Source organism: Bidens hawaiensis, unplaced genomic scaffold, assembly GCF_021521415.1.
Source record: "Bidens hawaiensis isolate Kalapana, Puna unplaced genomic scaffold, B.hawaiensis_p1.1 tig00007902_1, whole genome shotgun sequence".
In the NCBI taxonomy this organism is placed as follows: domain Eukaryota; kingdom Viridiplantae; phylum Streptophyta; class Magnoliopsida; order Asterales; family Asteraceae; genus Bidens; species Bidens hawaiensis.
The window spans coordinates 1,182,012-1,208,088 of record NW_027491550.1 but is presented as its reverse complement, the minus strand read 5'-3'; the positions used below and the strand labels follow the sequence as shown (position 1 = coordinate 1,208,088).

At 35.6% G+C, this 26,077-nt stretch overlaps 1 protein-coding gene and 2 non-coding genes across 4 annotated transcripts; all 3 read right to left on the bottom strand.

Moving 5' to 3' along the window:
* Nucleotides 1-12,135: 12,135 nt before the first annotated feature.
* LOC143636404 (14-3-3 protein 9-like) lies at nucleotides 12,136-14,938 on the bottom strand. 2 transcript variants are annotated; one of them, XM_077104002.1, is made up of 7 exons: nucleotides 14,757-14,938; nucleotides 13,463-13,769; nucleotides 13,293-13,380; nucleotides 13,098-13,207; nucleotides 12,862-13,010; nucleotides 12,733-12,779; nucleotides 12,136-12,378 (listed from the first exon to the last, which is right to left on the bottom strand). In XM_077104002.1, exons 1-7 carry the CDS (start codon nucleotides 14,827-14,829, stop codon nucleotides 12,376-12,378), a joined length of 777 nt encoding a protein of 258 aa, XP_076960117.1. In that variant the 5' UTR covers nucleotides 14,830-14,938; the 3' UTR covers nucleotides 12,136-12,375. The 2 variants fall into 2 exon arrangements, with proteins under 2 accessions (XP_076960117.1, XP_076960118.1); XM_077104003.1 differs by lacking the exon at nucleotides 12,136-12,378 and having other exon boundaries at nucleotides 12,733-12,771; nucleotides 12,853-13,010.
* Nucleotides 14,939-23,784: 8,846 nt separating this feature from the next.
* On the bottom strand, nucleotides 23,785-23,985 carry LOC143636407 (U2 spliceosomal RNA). The gene has a single exon (XR_013154239.1). It is a non-coding gene; the product is annotated as a U2 spliceosomal RNA (small nuclear RNA).
* A 1,431-nt stretch (nucleotides 23,986-25,416) lies between these two features.
* On the bottom strand, nucleotides 25,417-25,607 carry LOC143636408 (U2 spliceosomal RNA). The gene has a single exon (XR_013154240.1). It is a non-coding gene; the product is annotated as a U2 spliceosomal RNA (small nuclear RNA).
* Between the last annotated feature and the right edge of the window lie 470 nt (nucleotides 25,608-26,077).

Sequence of the window (26,077 nt, the reverse complement as noted above, 5' to 3'; positions counted from 1 at the left end):
AACGTTATGCAAAGCTGAGTTGTTAGACCTGCTGTTAGGTTGTTTTGTAAATATTATATCTCATGAACTACGAGACCAATTGGGTTGGTTCCACTTCTGGAAGTTGGATTGTTGAGTTAGGAACCTAACCCAAGTGGTCTTGCATTTGTTGGATTTTTCATTTAACGGGAATTGCAAATAACTTTCTGTTGCGCATAAATTTGACTGTTATGAGTTTGCTGTGGTAAATTGATCATTATGAGAAATATATATGGAATAAAAATACAACAAAATATGTTCTGGAAACCTAACACATATATGCTTTTGTGATGATTTTTGGTAAATTAATTGAGATGCTATGATCGGTGGAATAGACTAGTTTTACAAGTAGAATTCTGTCATTAAGAAACTTTGCTGAATTTTGTAAAAGTTGCATGAAACATGGTAATTGCTAATTTATTTGTCGTGTTTTGACCAAATTGCCCTTGCGGTGAATAATTGCTAGTGATGTACTTTATTAATACATGACACGTAAATAATTGCTCACACATGTAATGTATCACAACTGTACTTGTTAAAGTCACACACGATTCACAAACGAAACACGAAACGTGATATTTACATAGGTACTAAGTGCCGGGTCTAGAGACTCGTTAATAGTTCCGACACTTAGAAAATCTCTTTGTTGTTTTAGAACGCTATAGAGAGTTTTCTGTGACGCGCATCACTTGGTGATTTATTTTTGGGAATTCTTCGCAAACAGTGAGTTAACTTACCCCTCTAAACTATTTTCAAACGCTTTTCACTTGGGGAGATAACATACTCCGAAAACGCATTTAAGATTTTGTTAATATAAATTATATATCACTTGTAAAGACTAAGTGGCAAACGCAATAACTAAAGTCCTTCATTCACATCGAACCGTTTAATATTGGATAATAGCGAGTCATTGTTGAGTAGTACTACTGGGTTTGACAAACCCCACCCAACGCTAAACTCGACTGGAGGTCGAGTGGGTGTAATCTTGGCTAAACACATACCATGGTCGGGATAGACCTGGTGGCAAGGCAAATGATAAACAGTCAGCTTCGGTGTCGAACACTTAGTAATACTTGTTTTATAGGCTAGCTACCTATAGATATATAATTGACATAACACTATCTGGTAACGCAAAACGCTGAATGCAAAACGCTAAACGCTGAACGCAAAACGCTAAACGCAAAACGCTGAACGCAAATGTAGCGCTTTATTGATATAAGCTTGTGAACTCACCAACCCCGTGTTGACACTTTTAGTATGTTATTCTCAGGTAGCCGAGGCGGGCGCGCAGTATAGGATCATGCATTGCTTGAAAACGCTTTTGTTATGCAAACTATTTTAAAACTGTTATCATTGGGTTTAAGTCGTCCTGCGTGACGCAACATTTTGTTTTATGGTTTGATTATAACTAATGAATCCGATCCTGTTAGTTCACACCCTCTGACGGTCAAACTCCGTTAGTGGATTTTGAGGGTGTGACATGAACACCATCTTCCTCCGTCACGAGTTGTTCACAGGTTAGTTTATCAAATTGATCAATTGAAATTGAAATTGATGAACTAATTGATCAATTAAACTTTGAAATTGATCCAATTAATCATCAATGTGAAGTTTCAGTTATCAATTTTGAGTTTGAGTTCTTGGTTTTAACATTGAACGTATTAACATTAACCTAAAACGTGTAAAGAGAACGTATAAACTTTTTGTACTGAACTTTTAAAGTTTAATTAATTTTTGTTCTGAACGTTTAAACAGAACGTATAATACGTTTAAACAGAACGTATAAAGTTTTTTGTATAGAACTTCTAAAGTTTTTTTGTATAGAACTTCTAAACCTTTTGTTAGAACTTCTAAAGTTTTGGTACAGAACATCTAAACTTGAACGTTTAAAGGTGTTCGTTTTGGTCAGAACGTTTAAATTTGTAGTTTTGATCAGAACGTATTAGTTAAACGTTTAAACTTTTTGTTCATTTTTTGTCAGAACGTTTAAACTTTTTCTTCATTTTGGTCTAAACTTTTTACTTTAGAAGTTCTAGACAAAAAATTTAGAAGTTCTATACAAAAAGTTTAGAAGTTCTGTACAAAAAGTCCAGAACATTTAAAGTTTTTGTGCAGAACTTTTAAACATGAACCCTAATCATAGCTCAATTAAGTGTATTATTATGCAATTTCATAATCGATTGATGATTCTGAAGCCTCCTACGCATCAATTCTATTGATTAAATCAACAATTTTTGATCAATTTGAAAATTATTAAACTATAGCGATAATGGGTTTATCGATTTTGATTATGCTTTAGTTTTGTGGATGATTTGATTATGGTTGAAGGCTTGCAGCAAATGACGATCTGTTGTACGAGAAGTATTTTTTTGATTTAATTACAATTATGCCACCGCGTAGTTTTAATTGCAATTAGGATCTGGTGGTGCAGGGTCTCGCGTACCTAATGTACGATAACCTATTATTGTACGTTAACCCTTCTCTCTCTCTATGTATATATATATATTATATATATATAAAAGATAGATAATAGATTAATATTATAGACAGATAGATTGATGGTTCTATATGTTTAGTCGGAGCAATAAAAAAACATGATGTTATTCTATATAAAATAATTGGTTATACTAAATGGATTTAAATCATCTCATCTCCATAATAATGCCACGTTGCCACCAACCACATTGCCGCCAACCACCCAACGCAATCTCCACCACCAACCTCCATGGTAATCAAGTAACTATAGTAAGCCAAAAACATACACGCCGAAACACCGAATAATCACAAACCATACAGATTCATAGAAAAAAAAAATGTTAAAAGAGAACGTATTTAGCATGTATTTTGTATGGGTTAGGCTAAATGTACCCCCCTAGTTGCTTGTCATACCCCCTCCCCCCTCTTGAAAAAACCAACTTTCATATTAACACTTGAAATCATATAATTACCAAATTAGCACAAAAGTAAAGATTTAATATTATTTTTTTTTACAAGTTGTTTTGCATTTTTTTTTATGATTACGAGTTTAGGGTTTTGGGTTTCGGTTTTAGGGTCTAACATTTAAAAAATATATGTTTGTGATGTTTATTGATTTTTGGTTATTTTTAGCATTACATACTGAGAGTTAAAGTAGTTATAAATACTGGATATTTTTTATAATCAATCTAGCTAGGTTGTTTTTTTTTTGAACGGCAAATTAGGATCACTCACGGACCACTGGAGTATCATCGTGTCACCAGCAGAACCACGCGATCATATCCATCTCCTTTACTCCATTTTTACTAAATATACTCCCCCCTGAACTTATTACATAAATTACAATTAGCTCTTAACATTATTTATATACATACTAGTCCCTACAACATTACTTTCATTTGATATCTCCACTATATATATCAAATTAAAAACTATCAAGTGTTACTATTAATTTATTTTTTAATATTAATATTTTTAATATTAATATTATAAATATTTATAATATCTTTTTTTTAATTTTAAAAGAAGAATAAATTTATATGTTGCAGTTAACAAATGATAATAATGACGTAAAATATCTTATAAATATTATAAATAATAAATGTGTCGTTTAGGGTTTAGGGTTCGATTTCGGGTTTCGGGTTTAGGGTTTAGGGTTTAGGGTTCGGTTTCGGGTATCGGGTTTAGGGTTTAGGGTTCGGTTTAGGGTTCGGTTTCGGGTTTCGGTTTAGGGTTTAGGGTTCGGTTTCGTGTTTAGGGTTTAGGTTTTAGGGTTTAGGGTTTCGGGTTTCGGGTTTCGGGTTTTGGGTTTTGCGTTTCGGGTTTTTGGTTTATTGTGTAAAAGATAAAGTGGTAAAATAAAGATATTATTAATATATATACTATTAAAATTAAAAAAAGATATTATAAATATTTATAATATTAATATTAAAAATATTAATATTAAAAAAATAAATTAATAGTAATACTTGATAGTTTTTAATTTGATATATATAGTGGAGATATCAAATGAAAGTAATGTTGTAGGGACTAGTATGTATATAAATAATGTTAAGAGCTAATTGTAATTTATGTAATAAGTTCAAGGAGGGAGTATATTTAGTAAAAATGGAGTAAAGGAGGGTTATGTTTAGCAACACCCATTTTGTATATCTAACATAACTATGACATTGTCCGGAAGGTACAAAAAATGACTACAGAATGAAGCAAGAAACACAAATGTAACATATCCTCTAATAGACACATTTCCCAATCCGACTCACAAACACCAAGCAACACACTTCAAATTGAATGCCATATCCTTCCAAATCCCTAATTCATAATCACAAACTGAACCCTAACCAGGATGTAACACAAGAGTTGAATGTTTGTCTGTCATTATATGAGTTTATTGTCCGGGGACGATGCGGATGGTTAACTTAGGATGCCGAGTGATGTTACGAAATTGATGCTATAGAATAAAGGGTGATCAAATAAAGAAGGGCCATGTTTTGAAAGTTGTGGGGCTATTAGGGTAACCATACTAATAACAATGATAATTACCATTGTTACTAGCATAGTTAAACATGTACGTATTTTCTATTTGAAAGGAGTTATGAATAAACTAACAGAATTGTTCCTCTCTCTTTAGATTTTCTTTTTCTTCCCCCCTCAAATTTGATGGTAATAGTGGTATCGTAGCCACCGATTTCTTTTATCGATCATCGTTTCTTCAATTCAACGGCAACAAAAATATCAACAATCAACCAAAAATAGATTAATAAAATTGGTATGCCAACAACTACACATGTTAATGAGCTTTGAATGCTAAAAATGTGAATCAAGCAAATCACACCAGTGGAACTTACAATAAGCAAGAAACGACTTACAATAAGCAAGAAACGATAAGTGGACTTGTAATCCATCAATGATCCATGATTTATTTAGTTTATAATAGAGGCTTTAGAAAAGAATGAAATGCTGATCATAAAATGTTGGAAATTTCGGTTCAAGGCGTTACTTGGCGTGCAAGGTTAAGTAGCATGATTTAAATATGGAGTGGATAATTATAAACAATTAAATATGCTTAGATTTAATTGTTAGTATAATTATCATGTCCTAATATTTGGCAATCTTAGTTGTAGTCTAATTGTGATAAGTTAGATTATAAATACCCGTGCTTTGGGGTTAGAGATTGTAATTAGGTAATTGAGTTTTTTGAAGTTTCTCAATAATAATATTCGTGTTTGGGTGTTAGCCAAATTAACGAGTCTGAGTTCGTGTTCGATACCTGGTACCAATTCCATTAATTGGTATCAGAGCTATTACAATCGGACCTGTGTTTGGAATCAAACCTGCAACAGGCGTTCAATCGATTCGGCAGTAGCAGCATCCAAACCCGTGAAGGGGGAAGCAGCAGCGATTGATTGGGTTCGTCGGCTGGAATCGGCGCTCTCAAAACCTGTGTTGCGACGTGAGGAAGCAACAACAATCAAATAAAGATCGGAATATTCATCTAGTTTGTTGAGGTCCTTTGTGAAGGGGTACGGTTATCGAGGTGAAGTGTTTTAACTTATCACGTGATTGTGTTTTATTTGCCTTGGTTCTTGGTGTTAAAAAAAAAAAAAAAAAGTTGACAGAAGTATGTTGTCAATTTATTTAAGGTGGTAAAAGGAATTGAATAATTTTTATTCAATTTCATATTTTTGGTTTAGTTGTGTATAATAATTTGAATCACGTGTCGAAACCATTGAATAAAGGTCACGAGATTTTTCAAAAACTTATAGTCGTAGAACCAAGATGGGTGACGCGAACCAAGCGAAAAAGGAGACGATCTCCGGGTCGTTTCAGTGTCCGCGTTTGACGAAAACAAACTACACGATTTGGAGTATGCATATGGAGGTTATTTTTGGGATTCATGGAGTTTGGGATGTGATTGACTCGAGCTCTAATGACGCGAAGCAAAATAATATCGCGAAGGCGCTTCTGTTCCAATCGATTCCTGAGGAAAAGATACTTCAAATCGGTAATTTTAAATTGGCAAAAGAGATGTGGGATGCCATAAAGTCAAGAAATATGGGCGCGGAACGTGTGAAGGATGCTAGACTTCATACGCTAATACGTGAATTTGACGGTTTGATGATGAAAGAAACCGAAACCATTGACGAGTATGCCTCGAGAATAACCGCGACCTCTTCTAGAGCAGCCACACTTGGACAACCGTATGAAGAAAGGAAGCTAGTCCAGAAATTCTTCACAAGCCTGCCGAGCCGGTTTATCCAAGTTGTAGCATCCCTCGAGCAAGTGTTAGACCTTAAAACAGTCGGTTTTGAGGATGTTGTCGGGAGGTTAAAAACTTATGAGGAGCGTATCAAAGGACACGTGTTGCGTTCTGAAGAAGGTAAACTTTTGTTTAATAATTATGAATCCTCTTCGAGTTCGAATCAGTTTTCACGCGAATCGAGTAGGGGGCGCGGGAAAGGTTTGAATCAAGGACGTGGTAGTGGACGTGGTGGTGGATGTGGGAGTCAGACCCGTGGTTCACAAGGTGGGTCTAACGAAGGGGATAAACGAAAGGGTAAAAAGGATTATTCGGAAGTTCAATGATTTCGTTGTGATGAATTTGGTCACTTCGTTTCGAGGTATCCGGTATGAAGGAAAGAGAGGCAAGCACATTTGGCCAAAGCAAAAGAAAAAGACCCGTCCCTGTATATGGTGCAGTGCATTCAAGAAAAAGTGTACTTGAATGAACAGAAGGTTATACCAAAAGATTACGAGGGTGGTTCGAACGAACAAGACTTGTGGTATTTGGATAACGGTGCGAGCAACCATATGACGGGTAATTTATCTTTTTTCTCTGAATTAAATAAGCGTGTTGGTGGCAAAGTTAAATTTGGAGATGGGTCTTATGTTGATATTTGCGGGAAAGGGTCGATATTGCTAGTCGGTAAAACGGGGGAACGACAATTATTGACCGAAATTTATTATATTCCTAGTTTACAAAGTAATATTATTAGTCTTTGGCAAGCAACGGAAAGTGGTTGTGATATTCGTATGAAAGACGATTACTTGTTGATGTATGATGTTCAAGGGAAATTGTTGATGCGGGTTACTCGGTCCAAGAATCGTCTTTATACGATTAAATTAAAGACGGGGAAACCCGTGTGTTTACAAGCCCAGATTGATAACGAGAATTGGCTTTGGCACGCGAGACTAGGACACCTAAATTTCAAGTCTATGAAACAAATGGTGAAAAATAATATGGTCATTGGAATGCCAAAAGTTGATCAAGAAAACCAAATTTGTGACTCGTGCTTAGTCGGGAAGCAAACGAGGAAACCGTTTCCAAAGTCGGTGACTTTTAGAGCAACCCGAGCGTTGGAACTAATTCATGGAGATTAATGCGGCCCATTACTCCTAGTTCCATAGTCGGAAATAGGTACGTGTTCGTCTTGATAGATGATTTTTCTCGTTTCATGTGGACTTTTCTGTTGAAGGAAAAAAGTGAAGCTTTCGACACCTTCAAGCGATTTAAAGTCATGGTGGAAGCGGAAAATAGTGAGAAAATCAAGACGTTTCGAACCGATCGAGGGGGAGAATTTACGTCTCGTGAATCCAATCGGTTCTCAGAAAATGAGGGGTTTATTCGGCATTTAACTGCTCCATATACACCTCAACAAAACGGTGTTGTCGAGAGGCGGAACCGCACGATATTGGATATGACTCGGAGCATATTAAAAGCGAGACAAGTTCCGAATTATATGTGGGGAGAAGTGGTGAGGCATTCAACTGACGTGATTGATAAAATTCCAACTCGAGCGTTAAAAGACAAAACACCGTATGAGATGTTAAAACGAAAGAAACCGGATCTTAAATTTCTTAAAGTTTTTGGATGTGTTGCGTATTCAAAAATAGTTAGCGGGAAATATTAAGAAGTTAAACGATCGTTCGACTCGTTTAGTTTTTCTCGGAAGCGAGAAAGGTTCGGCGGCGTATCGTTTATACAATCCATCGACTAGAAAAATTGTTGTGTCGAGCGGGTGACACGGTGTTTGATGAAAAGTAAAGTTGGAATTGGGGTAAAAGTACCGAAACAATCGATAAGGAGGATCGAGCACCTGGCATGTTTTGGGTTAACTTTGGTGATGAAATTGACACCGGAGAAGGAACCGTTAATACCGAAAACATCGGGTCGAACCCTGAGTCAAACTCTACGAGTTCAAGTGGTGACGGGGGTGAAGAATACGATGAAGAACCGATAGTCGAAAATGCTCCAACAAGCCCGGCTGGTACAAGCAACACGGTTACACCTGAGCCGGCTGTTCGGAGATCTTCTCGAGCCACTGTTACCCCGGTACATTTTAATGATTATGTGTTGAATTCGAGTATAATTGATGAAGATTTGCTATTGCTTGCGGATGATGAACCGGTTTGTTTTGATGATGCAAAATCGAAACAGGAGTGGATGAAAGCAATGCGTATCGAAATTGACTCGATAAATAAAAATAATACGTGGACGTTGACCGAGTTACCACGTGGTGCAAAGGCGATTGGTTTAAAGTGGGTTTTCAAGGTTAAAAGAAACGCGGATGACTCGCTTAATAAACACAAGGCGAGACTCGTGGCAAAGGGTTATGTTCAGCAACCCGGAGTCGATTTTGACGAGGTTTTCGCACCAGTGGCTAGACTCGAAACGGTTCGTTTACTTTTATCTCTCGCAGCGAATGGAGGTTGGGAATTGCATCACCTCGATGTCAAATCCGCGTTCCTACATGGCGACTTAAAAGAACAATTTTTTGTTTCTCAACCGCTTGGTTTTGTTAAAAAGGATGAAGAACACAAAGTATACAAATTATCCAAAGCGTTGTACGGCTTAAGGCAAGCTCCGAGGGCGTGGAATACAAAGTTGAACGCTATTTTGATAAATATGAAGTTTCACCGGTGCATAGAAGAACAAGTGGTATACCGAAAGAAAATTGGAACCGATCTTTTAATAGTCGGTGTGTACGTTGACGACTTGATCGTGACGGGTTCAAATTTAAACTTAATAACGGAGTTTAAGCGCGAGATGGCTTTAAACTTTGAGATGTCGGATTTGGGAAAGCTAACTTATTATCTCGGAATTGAAGTTTCACAAAGCAAGGATGGGATAAAAATTAAGCAAGAAGCGTATGCGAAGAAAATTTTAGCAGAAGCGGGAATGGAGATTTGCAATCCTGCTCAAATTCCATTGGATCCGAGCATAAAAGTTTCTAAATTTGAAGACGAAGAAGATTTTGATGCTACGAGATATCGAAAGATTGTTGGGTGTCTTCGGTACCTGTTACAAACTCGTCCCGACTTGGCGTATTCGGTCGGAGTCGTAAGCCGGTACATGCAAAACCCAAAGCAATCTCATGCAACTCTTATAAAGCAAATTCTTCGTTATATTCGAGGTACTCTCGGTTTTGGTATTTCTTACACTCGTGGGAAAAACGTGTTACTTGGTTATAGTGATAGTAGCCATAACATTGACCAAAACGATGGCAGAAGCACTACTAGGCACGCGTTTTATCTTGGGTCTTCACCAATTACTTGGTGTTCTCAGAAACAGTGCACGGTTGCACTCTCATCGTGTGAAGCAGAGTACATGGCGGCAAGCGCAGCCGCGTGTCAGGCGGTTTGGCTAAGAGACTTGATAAGTGAGTTATTCGACAAGGAAATTCAAGCAGTGGTGTTACGTATCGATAATACATCAGCAATAGCACTCGTGAAGAATCCGGTTTTCCATGGAAGGACCAAACACATTAAATCTCAGGTTTCACTACATTCGAGAATGTGTTGATCGTGAAGAAGTAAGTGTTGAGCATGTTAGCGGTGTTAAGCAATATGCCGATATCTTGACTAAGGCACTTGGGAGAATCAAATTCAAGGAGATGCGGGAATTACTTGGAGTTGAAGACTTGTCAGTTTCGAGTTCGAAATTTCGGGGGTGATTGTTGGGAATTTCGGTTCAAGGCGTTACTTAGCGTGCAAGGTTAAGTAGCATGATTTAAATATGGAGTGGATAATTATAAACAATTAAATGTGCTTAGATTTAATTGTTAGTATAATTATCATGTCATAATATTTGGCAATCTTAGTTGTAGTCTAATTGTTATAGGTTAGATTATAAATACCCGTGCTTTGGGGTTAGAGATTGTAATTAGGTAATTGAGTTTTGTGAAGTTTCTCAATAATAATATTCTTGTTTGGGTGTTAGCCAAATTAACGAGTCTGAGTTCGTGTTCGATACCTGGTACCAATTCCATTACAAAAGTGCAATCACCCACTAGAATATAATTTATTGATTAAATTATCATATTAATTTTCTAGTGATTGATTAATAAAATGCTTTGGTTTTTACACTTGTAACTAAAACTGAATAGAAAACCAACTAAACCAAAGCAAAATAAAAAAAATGAATTAACAGAAAATCAGTTGTCGCTTTTTCTGTGCCCTCAGTCAACCGAAATTAACCAAACCAAACCATTCATATTTGCATATATTTCTAGTTTTTATACATCCAGACTCCATCTCATGTTTTATATCTTAGTTTATTGTATTTATGTCTCCATTTTAAATTCCACGTATTTATACTTTCATCTCAAGTATTTATACCTCAATTTTTCATGCATATATAGCTAGCTCCATTTCATGTGTTCCTAAGCAAAATTATAGCCCTGCTCGGTTTTGGATATTAACTGAACCAAACTGAAAATTTCAAACAAACCGAATTAACATAAACAATTTCGGTTATCAGTATCAATGGCTCAATGTGCAAAAACCGAATTTTGGTTTCTGTAGCTGAATTTGCAAAACCAATGAAGTGAAGTAACTGAACCTAGACATGCACAAATCGGGTTCAACTGGAAAACCCGAACCGGTTCGAAACCGGTTTTTTCACACCGGGTTGTAAAATGGAACCGGTTCCAATCAAGAACCGGTTCAGTTCCCGACCCGAACCGATGCCCAGATATGCTAACTTTTAAGAACCGGGTAGGGTATGAACCGGAACCGGTTTTTACGTAAAAACCGGTTCCACCGGTTTTTTTTGAAATTTAAATATTATAGCCGTTAGGAACCGGTTCCAACGGCTATATAGCCGTTTTTGACCGTTGGAACCGGATTTTTAACTACAAATAGGTTATTTTCTTACTATAAATAGCAAGGTTTGTTTGTGTACTTGTTAAACCAATTCCAAAACTATAAAACACACTCCAAACCACAATTAACCTTAAACCGACAACAAATGGCAACTAATGATGACGTTGTTATGGTGATCGAAACAACAAGATGCCCCGATGTTTGGGTTCATTACGATTTGTGTCTCATGACCGACTCACATGAGTTGGCACGTTGCAAATATTGCTCGAAGTTTCTTAAAGCAAGGTCCAACTCGACATTACGAAAACATACGAATAAGCACTGTCGAGAGAAAAGAAGGTTGGAAGCTAAAAAAACGGAAGTGGGAGAGTCGTCTGGCTCTACAACCCAAAAATAAGTATTCCCGGGTTAAAACGACGGACTTTGTTTTTTATGTTTTAGTTGTTATGTTTAGTATCGTTTATGTTTTAATAATGTTTGTAAAAGTTATTTTTTAAATAAATAAAATGACTTTTGTTTGACCCTTCAAAAAAAACACGTCGGAACCGGTTTTTCCAGGTACGAACCGAACCGGTTCCAATTAAGAACCGGGTAGGAACCGGGTTGGAACTGATACTGACATACAAATAGGAGAACCGGGTACGATTTTCGGGTACAAAAATACCCAAACCGGGTATTGTACCAACCGGGTTAGAACTGGAACCAGTTCCGGTTCGGTTCCACCAGTTAAGTTCCGGAACCGGTTTTTTTGTGCACGTCTAACTGAACCGATTACTTGATCTAATATGTATCCGAACTTGAGTGGCACAATTTGCGAAAATCCGGACTTGAGTGGCATAATTTGCGGAAAACATATATATTGAGAATGCGAAACCCATAAAAGTATCCTGGATCCCGTACTCTTATTCAAACAAACCTTAGTCCCACTTGTATCGCATTATAACAAGTCAAAGGAAAACTTCCGACATTTGGAGTTAAAGCCTTAAGATCATATGGCTAGAGGCAAAACTCAACTTTGAATAGTTTCACTTCCATAAATCAAAGATAACTGATTGAATTTCATTACGAAACATTAAAGAGGCAAACTGACGAAATAAGAACCATTCACATGAAAAGAAAAGGAAATCCTAACCGATAAATGTCTTAAATGAATAAGTGACCCGAAACCATCTAACGATTACCCAAACAAACATAACCTTAAATGACTCTATCGAATCACTGCCTTAGAATTCAACCTTACACATAACATACTCGTCATTTCTCCACTCAAGGATGCAACTACTGCACATAACATATCAAATAGAAAAATATCACATATATATTGTAGAAAAGCAGATAATATAAAAACCAGCGAACTATTTTAAGCATTTATAACCTCCCAAATCATTTACTTTAAATAAAAGTTTTAACTATTTTAACGATAATAAAATTGTATAATCATTTTTTTCATTAATCATTTATTCAATCCAAAAAACTACAAAAAAATGTATCAAAATTGTCAACCCAAGTACTCAACCCTACTTGACTGTTGACTTGAACCCATTTTGACCCATTATCCAACATCTCTATGATAAACTGATAATAAAATTGACAAATGGTATTACTAAACAGAGCATATGATTATGAATTGCAAACCTCTGCATCTTCAGCCCCAGATTTGGTGATCTCCATTTTCTGGTCTTCTGCAAATTCAAAACACGGTAATGATTAAAAACAGAAGAAAACCACTTTATTATTGAATTCAAACATGACTACAAAAAATACCTCCATCCTCTGGAATGTCAGAAGTCCACAAAGTGAGGTTGTCCCTCAGAAGCTGCATAATTAAAGTGCTATCTTTGTATGATTCCTCGCTCAGGGAATCAAGCTCTGAGATAGCTTCATCAAACGCTTGTTTTGCCAGGTGGCAGGCCCTAAAACAGTCAAAGTAAAAACACACTTTAGCTCATGTTTAGTATCAAGATTTTATAAAAGACTGAAAGGAAAAGTTTATAAAATACCTTTCAGGAGAGTTCATGATCTCATAATAGAACACTGAAAAGTTCAAAGCCAAACCCAACCTGATCGGGTGAGTAGGTGACAGATCAGCTTCTGCAGTTGAGGAAGCCGACTGCAAACATCATTTTTAATTAATTAGCAGAACAAATATTACCTACCTAATTAAAATGCATAAGATTCCAAAACAAGAAATATACAAGATAAGCCTTAAGTGATTGATCAGCCGCTTCTTTCTTATCATCACCAGTCTTGAACTCTGCGAGATACCTATAATAATCACCTTTCCTGCATTCAATCAAAACAGGCCAAGAAATAATTAGAAGTTAAGACACAAATGTAACGTTTATATAAATGTAAACACACTCACATTTTGTAGTAGAAAACAGTGGATTCACCAGCAGATGAAGATGGGATCAGATGCTCATCAATCACAACCATAATATCATTACAAATGTCAGTTAATTCTGTTTCAACCTTCTGCCTATACTCCTTAATCCGCTTTACATTCATTTCATTGCCTCTAGATTCCTCTTTCTGCTCAATTGAAGACAATATTCTCCATGATGCCCTACGTGAGCCCACCACGTTCTTGTATCCAACAGAGAGTAAGTTCCTCTCTTCAACTGTCAGTTCAACATCCAACTTCGCTACCTTCTTCATTGCGTCCACCATTTCTGCACAAAAATCACTAACAAAATTAAATGCAAGAACCAAGTATATTTGTTTGGTACAATTCAATTTTTTAAAAATCAAAAGGTAACGATCCAAAACAATTAGGCCTGCAAACAAACTGAACAAACACAAACAAAGACATGTTCATGCTCATTCATTTAATTTTAAACGAACACAAACATGAAAAGTTAATCGGACGGATATTTGTGTTCATGTTCGTTCATTCAAAAATTGTTTGTGCTCATTAAAGTCACAAACATAATTGAACAAACACAAACGAACATTTATGAACAAATGTAAACGTACACAAGCAAACACAAATGAACACATATAAAAACATTACGTACATAAATGAATGATCAAAGCATGAGTTCATGCCCGTTCGTTTACTAAACAAACGTACTTCGCGCCGAACGTTTCATGAACAGTTCGCTGAACCTTCAGTTCATTTCCAGGCCTTCAAACAGTTAATCAGACCTCAATATTCAAAAATTCTGTTACAAGTTCAGTACAGTGTTGTTGAACTTGCTAGGTGCTAGTCAGGCAGCGGAGTACCGACTAGCAATTAATCGAATTGTAACTTTATACAAAATTGTATATCTAATTTTCAGTCCGAAAGTTGACCGATATTAAGTGACTACTGATTTACTAGTCCGATTAACAACCATATTTACAAGACTGGTTCAGTGTAAGAACACAGATTAAGATACTAATTATCACAATCTGTTACTTTCTTCTTCACCTTCTCCATCTAATTTCCAACACATCAAATCCTCGATTCCTAATACTCAACCTCAAACGCACAACATTCCAAACAACTTACTAACTAATCTTATAACCTAATTAAAATCTGAAATCAACAACTTATTCAAACAGATTAATATTTACATCTTACACAGACTTAAATCTCTCAACTACAACAGCAATAATATAATCAATTAACATAATCTAAACTACGGATCTAGAAGAAGAATACGAAAGGTGCTAACCGTCGTAACGCTCGGCTTGCTCGGCGAGCTTGGCGACGTAGATGAAGTTATCGCGTTCGGTTGAAGAAGCCATGGCCGCCGATCTGTGTGAGGTCACCGAGTACTAGTATTGCTTTCTCTCTCTCTCTCTCTCTCTATAAGCAAGCTGTCAAACTCAAAATGAGTGGTGACCGGAGACAGCTGACTTGTTATGTGTTTGTGGTCAATTTTAAGGATATTCATTTTTACCACATAACTTTTATCTGTTTTCAAATTTGATCACTGGTCTTTCAGAAATTAAATATATGGCCACCACAATACAGCTAGGGGTGTCCAAATTACCCGAACCCAATTAACTCAATCCGACCCGAACCCGAATAAGCTAATTAGGGTCGGGTTAAATAGGGTCAAAAAGTATTAATCGGGTTATTCGGGTTGACCCGAATAACCCGAATTGCTAATAGGGTCGGGTTTCGGGTTTATTTTTGAAAAATAATCGGGTTTCGGGTTAACCCGATTAGTGATGATACTTAACTTAAAATACAATAATAAAAGTGTGAAATAAGCACTAAAAAGTCAATACTGACAGTTTTATAGATGAGTTAATTATTCTTCTACTTGTTCATGAACCGTTAGACCAGAAGTTCTTTTAAAATAAACAAACGAACATGAACAAATGTTTCACTCGTTCATCTATGTTCGTGAACACTCGTTTATGATCAATTATTAAGTTTGTTTACATTCTTTCATGTTCGTCCACATATCAATAAAAAAATTATTAAATATTATTTGTATTTAGAAATTATATCACCATAATATGTTTATATTTTTGTTTATTTAAATGTGTTCATTTATGTTCGTTTATGTATGTTTGCGTTCGTTAATGTATGTACATGTTCCTTCAAGTTTGTTTATCCTTGTTTAATTGTGTTCATTAATGTTCGTGAACTGTTCGTTTAGATTTTAAATGAACGATCATAAAAAAACACGAACATGTTCATTTTTTAACGAACAAACATGGGCACAAATAGTTGTTTTATTTAGTGTTCGTGATCGTATCCGTTTAAAGTTAAACGAACAAACACGAGCATGCCTTTGTTAATGTATGTTCGGTTCGTTTACAAGCCTATATATGTAACCAACTAACCATAAGATAATTACTTGTGAAATAAATTGAAAATTGAGTGGAGTGAGAAATTTTGCAACCCATGAGTTACAAACATAAAAATCAACTTAAAATTATAAAGTAACATGGTCAACCCGATTAACCCGAAACCCGAATAACCCGAACCTTAATAGGGTCTGGTTTCGGGTTAGATATTTTTTAAGAAAAACCCGACTAACCCGACCCGATTAACCCGAAACCCGATCGGGTTGACCCGATTAACACCCCTAAATACAGCCTGTATAGAGCTATATGAGACACCAAAAACAAAATAACAACTTTCGGTACAAACTGACACAGCTCAGGGCTAGAGGTGCACAAATCAGGTATTTTCAGGAATCGGAACCGGGTATGGTCAACAAAAGTCAAAATTGGGTCGGGTATGAACCGGTTCCGGGTATTTGATTGAGTTTTTTTCGGGTTTGGGGCAGGGTTTTAACTGGGTATTTCCGGTTTCGAATACAGATTCGAGGAGAAATCTAATACCAAGTCGTACCTGCAGGTCGGGTAGAGGAGGAACCGGTTCCAGGTCGAGTCCGAAACCGGGTATTTTATGCATCTTTAATCAGGGCCTATACGATTCGTATAGGCCTTGTACAGGCCTATACGTGTCGTATATGCGAAAAGTGGAACATAACACTTTCAAAGGGACAAACTACCACATTACAAACTAAGGCAAGACCAATCCTTCTACTGCCCCACCTAGACATGTTTATCAACCAAAGGAATTACAAGGCATTTATGTCTCCCATCACACGTTTGCCACATAAACCTGCTAATTGTTGAACACCGTGCCGTTTCTTTTTTTGCACAAAACCCAAACATTAGAGCATCTCCGGTGCACATAGAGGTGCACAAATCGGTTTTTTTAAAAAAACCGGTTCGGTTATTAACCGGACCGGTTTTTTTTGGACCGGAAAAAAACCGAACCGGTTAATAACCGGTTTTTTCATCTCAAAACCCTAACCGGTCTAACCGGTTAGGACCGGTTTAGAAACCGGTTAGAACCGGTTAATAAACCGGTTTTTTTATTAACCGGTTTTTTAAAAACCGGTTTTTAACCGGTTAACCGGTTTTTTTTTTTTTTTTTTTTTTTTTAATAACCATAAAAAACGGTCAAAAAACCAAAAATACGGCTATATGCCCGTTATACAACGGTCAAAACCGGTTAACCGGTTATAAAAAAACCGGTTAACCGGTTATAAAAAAACCGGTTTATAAAAAAACCGGTTAACCGGTTTTTTTATAACCGGTTATTAAAAAAAACCGGTTTTTTTATAACCGATTTCAAAACCGGTTTTGGCTCTAAAACTTAAAACCGATATACAAACCGGCGGTTTGTAAACCGGTCAAACCGGTTTTTAAAAAACCGGTTTTTTTAAAAACCGGTTTCCGGTTTAAACCGCCAAACCGGTTCGGGAACCGGTTTTTTTTGTGCACCTCTAGGTGCCAACATCCGTTTTTATTTCAAACCGCCAAATCAGCATGTGGGATAAAAACCCTTCCACTGGAGATGGCCTTAATGAGACAAATAGAATATATTACCTTAGCTCTTTCTAGTTAAATGTACCACTCTAGTTATTTTATTTGATATAGATTTTTAAAATGTTTTTAACAAGGTGTTACTTCCACTCTTATTTTTTTCCAAAAACACCTACCAAGCACAATACTGGACTTCCAGAGAGACGAAGAGATCTTTACTATGCTGCTCCACGGGCACGAGTAAGAAAGTTTGGCCGGGATAGCCGACCGAGTATATTTGGGATTGAGTTTGAAAAATGTTTATTGTCATTTGAAGGGTTAAAAAATGTTTTCTAAAAGCCCAAATCCAAGTTTTTCAAAATGGCATTTGAAAAAGCCAATAAACATTATTCAAACTCAATCCCAAACATGCCCACAACTACAAAAGTGATGAAAAGCCCTCTTATTTGTGTTTTTTTTACTTTTTAAGCCCTCTTATTGCCCATGTTGAAAGTAAACCGAACGTCTCTTCGTCATATTTAAGAAATCAAAAACACAATTTTACAAAAGTATATTTGAATACAATAAATTCCATTTATATCTTCTGATAAAAATTATTGATTGGATCTGATTAATTATATACATAGATGATAACATTTTCTTTGAGTATCTCCTTACAATCTCCTTACTAACAATCACGTGATTATTCCTTAACCGAATCTCTTTCTTTACATACATGCATGCGTGCATATATCTTCAATTTTGTATGTTCTTTTATTTGTTTATAGATACCTATATGAAAAATAGCATCTATACACATATAAGTACATACGATTTACACGTGTATGTGTATGTGAAACCTAATATAGTTTTTCATTTTATTTGAAGATAAGTAAGGGCCTCGTCCTCAAAAGTTTTGGGCCACACTAAAAAAGTATACATGTAATGGGACATTATTATGTACTTTACTTATTTGATTAATTATTATATTATTTGTTAAAAGTATTCCACACCGTGGCCCTCTTGATCTTGGTTCAAATCTATGTGTCATGCTTATTAACTTTTCGTATATTTTAGCATTCATTTTGGTGTCAACAGGCCGTTTAGGCCCAACATGTTAACCAATTTCCTTTAGTGGCCCATAACATAAACTATTAAATATCACACCACACTCCACTCCAAATCATTAACCTAAATCTCCATTGGTGAATTCATTAACACCAAGCCGCCGCCACCGCTGTCGTCTGCAACCCTAAATGGTAACGATTCATTGACAATGATAGAGGAAAAGAAACATCATCCCAGTGTAAACATTATTTAAATCTTGTTTCGTTACATGAATTTTTTCTAATCTTGTTTGGGATTATTATTGTGAGAGAAATATGTTTTGATTTTATTGTAAGCTTTCGATTCTTTCACCATTATAGCATGCTTACTTGTTATCGATTTCATGATGCAGGGAAGTGAAGAACACATAAGCGCTAATAGCATGTTGATTGTTCACAGAAGGCAATTGAATGCATATGGTAATATTAACGTTTAGAATTATGAGATTTTAATTCAACTCCCTATTAGTATATATGTGGGCTTTATCGGGTTTTGGGTTTATCATGTCGGGTTCTTCTAATTTTCAATGGTGGAAATCTAACTCGATAACCCAACCATTTTAGATTTGTCTTTTTTGGTTCTTGGGTTTATTGAGTCGAGTTATACCGACGTAGATTTAAATCGGGGTTTGGTTTAAGTAACAAGTTGCGAAAGGGATGCTATCTTGGTGGGCTTTTATGTCTGCAAAGTGCATAACAAGCTTTAATTTCGTTTGTTGTGTTGGCTTTATTTTATTCGACACACAAATAAGATTAGAGTGAAAATAATGATTATAACTAAAGTCTACTCCAGTGCATATCTTATTTACCAATCAAACTATTAAGTATAAACACCATTAGTAGTACGCTAGAGAGAAAAGTTAAAAACTATCAAACATTAAGAGTTAATCATTAAATAATATAAAATCAAATCATTATTTTAGACTGAGCGTTGTCGTTGTGCGTTGTTGTTGGCACTGGACGCTGAATGCACACTCGTTGAAGCCCTGTTAACCTCACCCGTGATTCAGGTGAACAGGGGCTTCAACGAATTTTCTGTTTTTTTTCTAAAATTTAAAACAATATTACTAACTAAAAGATGTTTTTTAATAAAAAAAAACATTAAAAATCTTTAAAAAATTAAAGAGAACATAAAAAAAATACAAATTTATTCCCTTGCTCCGCCTCTTCCTCTTTGTCTTTGATCCACGCATACAAAAAGTTACTAGTCATTGTTCCACGTTTTTACCTTCCGATACTTATTAAACACTTTGGCTTTTCATTCTTCACATACGAATTAGTAGGCTTCCGGATATTATATTGTCGGACCACCGTTATCGTGAAAGTAGTTTCTACCGCATACCGGGCATATGCACGGATTCTGATTCCGCCTTTGTGGGGCTACTTGATGGCCGGTATTCGATGTCTGCCTCGACAATGGGAGCGGAGGCGGGGGCGAAGCCGACGAGGAGGACATCGATGTCATTTGGATGTTGCTGCTTGAAATCCCATTAACCATTGTGAATAAGTGACTGCTTGAATGTGTGTAGGCTATAGATTAAATCACCTTTTTTATAGCAACCGCGACAAGCTATCCAAACATACCATAATCAAACCAGCTTCTTCCCAGTACAGTGCCAATGGTTAATTATACACAAAGGGGGAATATTTCCATGTTTTTTCAGAAAATTTTAGCTGTTATTGTCATTCTCAACTTTCCAAATGTCAAGAAGCTAAAGCTGGCAGTGGGAGCTGAAGAAGATAATTGTCTACTAGAGTTTATGTCAATAGTTCAGGCATGTCCAAGGTTGGAGACTTTTTCAATATCTGTAAGTACTTGTGCTATATATGTCAATATATTTAAATTAGACCATAAAGTGGTTATTTTGTTTTTGCAGCTACTCTGGTTATCACCTCTGAAAAGGAGGAAAGTAAGACGAGTTGTAGCTCTCGAAGGTCACAAACACCTAAGCTTGTGGAGATTAATGGATATTCCGACCAAATCATTGACCTTGAGCTTGCCGTATATGTCATAGATCCTACCTATGATGCTTTTGGGGAAGATATAATTACATCCAACCTTTCGAAGAGAGAGGAAGCTGCTCGATCTTCTGCCAAGCACCGGCTCACTCCGCTATTGCATCTAGGTGTTGATTTGGTCATACTATAATATGTAACTCATATATTATAAGTGTTGCTAAATGATGAATAAGTTGCTTATTGATTGTAAGTGTAGTTTTAAAAGATTGGGTTTTGCAATTCAAAATGAGGTAGTGGCGCAATTTGTTGCCCGATTGTCTTCTATTTTGATATAATTACTACTTTTCAGTTTGATATATTTATATATAAATGTAATTAGTATAATCATTATAGTAGTTTATTACTACACATACTTGATTTTTGGATGAGTTTTCTATCCAGCTCTCTTTTTGAGAAAATAAAATATGTATCATAAGCTAAGCAGTTAATACGGAAAAATATCGGATATCAGTTAAGGACCGATATCTGAGATATCGATTATCGCAATGAGATATCGGTGGGATATCGGTAAATTTTAATATCATGTAAAATTCATATATATATATATATATAGCAATTTAATACTAATAATTCAGTATAGTCTCCTACCATTAACAAATTAACCTTTTGCAAGTTGAAAACACTAACGATCGTAGCAAGTAAGAATTGATTAAGACGAAAACACTAACATTGAACACTAAAAGCTATTAATTAAGACTTAAAACACTGATATCAGGAAAATCGGTGATATATCGGTCAAATATTTCCTTTGTCGCCCAAATATCGGTCAATATCGTCGATATTATCAGTACCGATATTCTGAACCAATATTTTGATTTATATATCGCCAAGGGACCGATAATCGATATATCACTGATATATATATCGGCGATATCGACTGCATAGATCATAAGCCCGGATAACAACACATAGATTTATTGAAAATTGATAGATGTCTAGGTTTGAACCTTAATTTGTAGCTGAAATCAATCAATGAGCTTAGTATTGGTATTTGTTGGCTTAGTCGATCTCTAGTTATGATTGAAAACCGAAGAATCAAACTGGTGTGGGACCAAAACTCAAGCTTAACCGTTATAACCGTTTAACCGAACCATAACTGACGTAGGCGAACCAATTTTAACTGATAACCGGCATTACCGGTGGGTCTGTTTAGTGAATTTTTGAAAACTGCCAAATATGGGTCGGGTTTGGGTAAAGATAATTCCAAAATCGCAATAACCGAACCGACCCATTTATTTAAAAAACAATATGTTGAGGCTAACTTCCACCGAACATATGATCAGAATATACCATTTTGATGGTTTTGGTTCAACGTTTGTTATTGAATTAACTTGGAATTTCATTATTGGATTATATGTTGCCCTTTTTTTAATATTTGGTATTAGTATTATGGATTATATAGTTGTTGGACTATGTAATGTCATTTTTTTGTAATATTTGGTATTAGTATTATGAATTATATAGTTGTTGGACTATGTAATGTCATATTTTTGTAATATTTGGTATCAAGCTTTTAGGTGTAGATACATTGTTTTGGTTACTTTTAACCGACTCGTTATAACCTTGAAAACCAATTAACCGAAACCTCTATAATGGATCGGTTATGGTTATAGATATCCATTAACCGACAAATTGGTTATGGTTATGGGTTTGGCTCAAGCCACCCAAAATCGACCCATGCACACCCCTAGGTATCGGTATCGTGTATATATGTTTATGATCTTATATGATTAAATATTACTCATTGGATTCTCATTACACAAAACCCAATCTTAAATCCATCCCCAAAACTAACTTGAATTATCAAACACTCCATCACACTTTTAATAGTCCCACATTTTTAAGAAAGCGGGGTCCACCTGAAACCTAATTAAAAATATAGTCGGAGTAGACAGAATATTCAAAGACTTAGTTGGTCAAGACGAAATACCAAAAATCCTATCGGTCGAGACGATATTAAACTTTTAAAACTTATCAAATAAGAAACATAAGAATATGAACTTGGAAGACGAAATTCGTTCAAAATGCGTCTTGGAAGACGAAATTCATAAAGCTCTTTTCTCAAGAAAAATATAATTTGAACGGACCAGATAAGAATCATAAAAAACCGTCTGGAGAGACTGCTTTTTACAAAATGATTTAAATTAGAAATATGGACGAAAACCTCAATATTTTTAAAAATCTCGTCGAAAATGTCAGAAACTTTCCAAGTGTCATGTTTTAATTGGTTGTAAAATCCCGTCGGTTATAATACCAAGGTGTCGGCTCAATACAAATTTCATGGGTTATTTTGGAAATCTGGTTTCTTTTTTAATCATTTTTTTCCCTCTCCTCTCAAAATGAGAATTTTCCCTATAATATATACACATCTCAAACCATAAAATGATTTATAATTAATCCCAAACATGGTCTCATACTCGAATACTTGTTCCAAATATTTAGGTTCAAATTCTCCGTCATTATTTCCCATTGAATCTAGGTTTTTACTTCTTCTATCCCAGTCAAAATTGCTATCAACGAACATTCAATTCCTATTCACGTTTCTTTTGACAAATTCTAATTATTTAAATCTTTAGAGAATAATCAGAATCAATACTTCTAATTGATTGTTTGACCTATTTGCGACAGGCCAACATGGAGCAACATGCTGTCTAGTAAAACACGTATCTTCATAAACATCAATGGCATCCACATCCGGGTCGTGCTGGGAGGACAACTCGGGTACTATATTGATATTCTAGCTTGCTCCACCATAAACCTAACCAGAAACCTTTGTCACGGGCTAGCTTTAACAAAAAAAAACATCATTCGTCCAGAAAGAATGCATCAAGAATCTAACACTCACACGACACCGGAAAACATCAGCATACCTGGAGTCCAAACTCCAATCTTGCATTCGGGCCGACCAATTTTGAGAGCTAGGTTTGACCTTGCTCGGGATCTACTATTTGTTGATGACTTTAGAGAAGTACTTTGTAGAAGGTATCATGATCTTTACAATCTGGCGTACAAAATCAAACGGGCAGAATCACTCTCATAAAAATGAAACCACCAAGGACAAGCAAAATATATACCACAATACTACTCTCTTAAGAGATACAACTCATTAAACATCTATTAGCTGCAAAATGTATAAGCATTGTGCTCAACGTAACTTGCCATTGAATAATCTAAATTTTTTTTTTGTTAAAGAAAATATTGATCTTTTTATATATAACACAAACCGAACTACATCTGGATAATGGGTAAGCGAGCAACAAGCTGCGCCAGACCGAACTACATCTAAAACTAAATATTGAAGGGGTGCGTCAGGCCTTGGTGGTAGTGTAAATCCAAGGCGACGCTTGAAGACCCAAGCAGCAAGCTACTTAGACGGGACTTCCCTCAGAAAAAATAAGATTAATATCAAGTGAGCCATCGCCGATGGCTCACATATCAGATATTAAACTGATAAGAACAAATACAATACTTGATATTAGCCAAAAGCCAAGAAAGGCATGCTTTGCTTCTTGTTGGACCGCAAACTATATATGCAGTGCTTTCGTATATGTTTTCTTCACTCAGACGATGTGGGATTGTGAGAAACTCTTTTCTTTCCCTTTAGTTTTCATCTCTCAAATTTCAATACCATAGGTAATGATGATTAATTATGATTTATATCTAATAAAACTAGCTTTATAGATCATAAAATAATGCTCTGATTAGTGTCTAATAAACTATGAACACATAAAGTTTTCATCATCATTTGATCGACAATTAATGAACGCTCCAAACCCATTTCTAAGGGTACTGGAAACTTACTCTTCCAAACTTAATATTGAAGGAAATTGAAGTGGGATGCATATACATGTTATCTACACCGCCTCATTACAAGCTTACAAACTAACTATCCGGCTTAGCATCTGTGCTTTGATATTCTAAGAACCATTATCAATCTGACTAATCCCAATCATGCCTCTAACTTAAATCTGCTGGTTACGTACTCAAATAATTCAGAGGATTGTAAGAAAATCAAGTGTGGTACAAAAAATATAACATACCTATTTAATTTGTATAAACAACCGAAAGAATTTGTCTCTAAACTTGTAAGGAAGAGATGCAAGTTCCAATGACGGCGCCTGCATGCTAATCCATGATATAAATCAGTTTTAAGTTACCTGATAATTATGTTTCATGTTCCAATGTTGACTCAATTACAACAATTTCGAACAGGAATTAGCAGTACCTCCAAATGTTCTAGCAATTCTTCATGTATTTGTCTCAGTTCACTCAGCAACAGTTTTAATGAAGAATATTTCCGTTAAGAGAATGGAACATACACATAAAGAAGTAAAACGAGCAGTTAAGGAAGCTACTAATAATGTCCCTAACCTCATCACGAAAACCATCTTTCACAGTTGTTTCATAACCTTTGTCTTTACATTTGTTTACATAAATAAGACCAATTAGGCAATTACCTACAATAACTACAATAAGCTAAATCCACCTCAATAATTGATTCACAGCCTGACAACTAAGCCAATGATATGTCACAAATAAAGTTAACTTCATAGGCTAAAAGGGTAAGTTTAAGGCATCATATAGAATAATAAAAATACAATTCCCTCTAGGTTTTCACTATCGTTATCGGGTCTTAGCACACTCATGCTGAAGTATTCTGAATGTGAGTGATTGGAAAATCTTAACTCGTGAGACTAGGATATGTTCTAGAAAACTTTAGTATTTCAAATTGGTGAGTTACATATAAGAAATAAGTGACTATGAACAAAAATCTGGGTTTAGTGGGTACAAATCAGAACTTCAAAAGTTGTAGATAATTCATAAAATGTCACCTAAGTTTTTATGATGTCGCCTAAAAGACTGTCTGGTTCTCTTGTCATCGCATTACTGTGCGCTTGAATTAACAAATAAAAAAATTGACTATGATTTGAAGGGGCGTGCCAGGCCAAGTAATAGTGCAACACCTAGGCGACGCTTGAAAACCCTTGTAGCAAGCTACCATGATGGGACTTCCCACATAAAAAATAAGATTGATATCAAGTGAGATGATGGCTTACATATAAGATAACTGATAAGAACATATACTACACTTGATCTTAGCCAAAAGGCCGAGAAAGGTATGGTTTTCTTCTTCTTGGGCCGCTAATTATATCAGCAGTCCTTTCATCTTTGTATTCTCCACTCAACCGATGTGGGACGGTGAGAGACCTTTTTTATGTTCATTTTGTGTTTTCACCTCTCAGGATTTATTGGCATAGGCAATGCTGATTAATATCTTATAAATTAGTCTTTGAAGAATATAGAGTAAAGCCCGTTAATGTCTAATACACATTAAAGATCATAAAGTGTTCATTATTTTATCAACAATTAACTAACACTCCAAATCTGTTTCTAAAGGTAACTAAAACTTGTTTCAAACTTAGTATTGCTGGAATTTGAAGTGGGATGCATGCAAATTGCAAAATACACACACGACCTCAGAACAAACCTACAAACTGAATATTTGGCTTGGAAGAGACCGAATTAGTTTTTATTTTTTTGATTTTCTAAGAATTTAAAGGATTTTATGAAACTGCATAGGGTTCATAGTC